Source organism: Vanacampus margaritifer, chromosome 8, assembly GCF_051991255.1.
Source record: "Vanacampus margaritifer isolate UIUO_Vmar chromosome 8, RoL_Vmar_1.0, whole genome shotgun sequence".
Classification (NCBI taxonomy): domain Eukaryota; kingdom Metazoa; phylum Chordata; class Actinopteri; order Syngnathiformes; family Syngnathidae; genus Vanacampus; species Vanacampus margaritifer.
In genome coordinates, this window is record NC_135439.1 from 24,724,661 (window position 1) to 24,728,590 (window position 3,930).

At 36.3% G+C, this 3,930-nt stretch overlaps 1 protein-coding gene across 1 annotated transcript; it reads right to left on the reverse strand.

Annotated features, from left to right (window-relative positions):
* Positions 1-516: 516 nt before the first annotated feature.
* On the reverse strand, positions 517-2,779 carry LOC144056774 (transcription factor 15-like). Its single transcript, XM_077573829.1, has 2 exons — positions 2,203-2,779; positions 517-983 (listed from the first exon to the last, which is right to left on the reverse strand). Exons 1-2 carry the CDS (start codon positions 2,668-2,670, stop codon positions 918-920), a joined length of 534 nt encoding a protein of 177 aa, XP_077429955.1. The 5' UTR covers positions 2,671-2,779; the 3' UTR covers positions 517-917.
* Positions 2,780-3,930: the final 1,151 nt, after the last annotated feature.

Here is a 3,930-nt window from a genome sequence, read left to right on the forward strand (position 1 = left end):
AAATCGATTCGGCTGCATATCGATACAAGAATTGTGTGCTGTAATATTGCGGAATCGATTTTTTAAACACCCCTAATATATATATATATATTACAGCACTGCATGATTTAAAATGAAGATCCAATAAAAATGTAAAAATAGTTTACATTTTTTTGTAGACATGTAAAAGTAAAACATGACAATGTTCCCTAGGCTGCCACTCACCCTGAGACTATCGGCATCTATAAAATATTTGTGAATCAAACGCAACCAAAGACAGCTCGACTCGTTCTTTAACATGCTCAATTAATTGAACTCCATTTGGTGAATACATTCATCTAGAAAACAAAACGCTGCCATTAGTTACAAAAACCTAATAAAACATCAGACAATCTGAACAATCAACCATCAGACTCTGTTAAACAAGTAAATGTGATTGATTTGAAGAGAATGACTTTTATGTAAAACAAAAAAACATGCAATGCTAATTCATCAGCAAAATCAACCAAAGGGCAAATCAGAAAATGGCTGGGAAGAACAAACACTAACTGTTATTTTGTTAATCATTATTATTATTATTTGTTCTCATCATTTCAGCATTCCTTAGTAGTTAAGTGCATACAAACAATGCATAGTCCTTCCTGTGTAAAACAGTATTGGACTACTGTTTTTTTATTTTATTTGCCATGTTTGACAATAAACATGAACCGATCACCCAATATGTTGATGCTTTATGTTTCTTACATTAACATTGCTCATTCTTGGCTTTATGAAGCATTAGTATGCACACTTGAGCCAGAATGCATCTTGTTTGGTGACACTTCCTCATGGGCAAAAAACAAAACAAAAACAGAACAGTCCGGTAAAGAGTCTTTGGTGGCTTAAATTTCCTCAAAACACCAGGACTTTTTTTTAATAGTTCCAATAAAGGGAGAGTTTTATCGAGAATGTAGTTTTCTCACTGGCCCTTTATGCATTTTCACACAACATCGTCTGTCTTTCGCCTGTGAACAAAGAAAGAAATGGCTGTCAGTCAGATTATTTTACAACGGCAATGTTCAGATCATTTCAATCTAAAGAAGACATTGGCAGGTTTGAGGTTTCTTTAAAAAATCACAAGAGACATTTTTGAACATAAATTGAGCTAAATTGAGAATGTTTGTAATAGGTTTTATTCAAACTCTATGCTTAAATAATTCATATAAACTGTCTTCATCAAAAATGACTCATTTTCCCTAAATGTTGCTTCTGTACCAGCACATGTTGGGTTTGAAACACAACTTTGCTGAAATATAATGTAGGAGTGCTTTATAGCTGCTTATATCCCATTCACAAACTGCACTGATAAAAAAAGATTTTTGCCCTTGTAAATATTACCTTGGTTTCATAATTATATTTATATTTACTTTTTTTCCCAATTAAAATAATAAGTATGATTTACTCAGTTAACGAGATTAATTTAAGAACTGCTAATAACAAGTAAGCTTTATAGGAAAAGAGAGAGTGAGAGAGCGAGAGAGAGAGAGAGAGAGAGAGAGAGAGAGAATTTTTATAATTTTACGTTTAAATGCTTAACGTACATTATAATGGACATTGTACACTAATTACATTATGTATGTACACTAACGTAATATATTAGTGTGTTTTTAATTAATGAAATTATTATTAAATTATTTTTCCTGCTTAATGCCATCCAGGAAACTTGGAGTTGTAATTTTTTCTGCACTTTGGTTAATTTGTTATAAATGAATCCAAAATTCGGGTAAATTGTTTGTAATTTATTTTGTAATTTAAGTCTCTATTGCAAAGTGACTGTTTTGCTTTTTTTCAGAGCAAAAGGGCTTTCTTTACGATTTTCTGTCATTGGTTTATTATTTGAGTTATTCTTTTTAATAAACTAATAATATGCAAGTAAAATGTATTTTCAAAAACCCTCTTCGAAAATGTAATCAAATTTTCTGAGTGAAAAAAACTTTCCTAGGTGTTTTCAAGTAAATATTACTCATTCTTTTTTTTTCTTTTTTTTTTTTTTACAGTTTATAAAGCTAACCCACTATTGAACATTTGTTGTATTTAATAGAATTGGAAAGTGTGTTAGTATTCTTGTTTTGACAGCTTCTCCGCCTATTCGATGTTATTCACAACAATCTATTTCAACATGGGGAGTCGTGTGGATTTAAGTGCACTATGTTTAGTAAAACGGATGTAAATGTGAACAATTACCCCTTTTCGCTGTTTGCTGAGGCAGAACGTGCAGATGCTCCGGGGCTGTCTGGAGTTTCCACTGCCCCTTGCCTCCTTGTACACGGCGCTCAGACACGGGGCGCCGTCCTCCCTCTCATCGCCCACCACGAGCACATTGGCCAGGTGCGAAATATAGCTGGACGCCAGGCGCAGCGTTTCGATTTTGGACAGTTTTCGGTCCACCGGCTCCGTGGGAATGAGCGTCCGTAATGCGCTGAAAGCCGTGTTGACGTTCTGCGTCCGGTGTCTCTCTCTGGCGTTGGCGGCGTTCCGCTGCTGTACCACGACGCCGCCTGTGCCCCGCACTGCGCAGCAGCTATAACCTTGGTCCGTGCTGCTTTCGCTTTCGCTGCGGTTTCCTTCGTCCTCGTCCGACGTCAGGGTCAGGTCAACGGAGAACGAGAAGTGATGAGTGGACATCGACCTCAGCATAGTGAAAGCCATCATTAGTGCAGATTAGGGAAAGACCGGTCTTTCTTCGCAGTTCAACAGCTTCATGGAGACAGCAGTAAAGTAGGCTTATACCCAGCTAAATGTTTGGTCAGCCGTGCTTGTTGTCTCGTTTCAATAAGAAAGGGTTGCCTGAGGGTCTATCTTGGAGGGGAGGGGCTCTTATAGGGGCAGGGTCACCCCTCTATGAAGGAAGGAGTAGCCTTACATTTTAGCTTTGAGGGACTGTCCTCAACTAACATAGTACAATGGCCACTGTATTGTATGTGTAACTACAACAACCAAATGCAATTGCATGAAAGAAGATGATAAAGTAAAAGGTGTGTTCAATATTTTATTTTAGCATAGCAGTGACATGCGGTGACTAGTGAGGCACTGACTCCTCTGGAGTTGAATATGAAAATAAAACAAAATTATTACTAAGGCTTTCACATCTAGATTAGAAACAGTAATCTCGACAATTATTCATAGCGACCAAACAGGCTTTATTAAAGATCGCCACTCTACTAATAATATTAGGAGGCTCTTTAACCTTATTAGCATGTCACAGCGGCATGATAAGAAGGCAGTTATTATATCGTTGGATGCAGAAAAAGCTTTTGACAAAGTTAACTGGTCCTTCCTCTTTGCTGTTTTAAATAAATTTGGCTTTGGGAAATCATTTATCCACTGGGTGTCAGTATTATATGATTCTCCCAAAGCTACAGTTACTACTAACGGGATTATATCTAAGCGCTTTATTTTACAGAGAGGCACAAGACAGGGATGCCCACTATCCCCTTTATTATTTGCAATATTTATCGAGCCACTTGCAATAGCCATACGCCAGGAAAGAAGGATTCAAGGAATTCACTCTGGGGTAACAGAACATAAAATTAATCTATATGCCGATGATATTTTACTTTATCTAGAAAACCCGGCGATTTCGTTAGGGGAAGTATTTAACTTAATAACTAAATTCTCACAGTTGTCAGATTATTCTATTAACTGGACAAAATCAACACTTCTACCTATTACAGAAAATTCATGGAACCCTGCAAGCCAGGACCCACATTACTCATTTCCTATAGGTAATTTAAAATATTTAGGCATAAAAATCTCACCTAAATTAACTGATTTAATTCATTTAAATTTTTCTCCACTTCTGGATAACATTCATAGTGACTTGGAACGCTGGAATAATCTTCCTATTTCTTTAATAGGACGAATAGCCACCGTTAAAATGAAAGTTTTACCTAAAATAAACTATTTTTTCTC

Coding starts and splice junctions, on each gene's coding strand:
- LOC144056774 (XM_077573829.1), bottom strand. CDS start 2,670: ATGATGGCTTTCACTATGCTGAGGTCGATGTCCACTCATCACTTCTCG. Junction 984..2,202: donor TCAGCAAACAGCGAAAAGGG/GTAATTGTTCAC, acceptor CTTTGTTCACAG/GCGAAAGACAGACGATGTTG.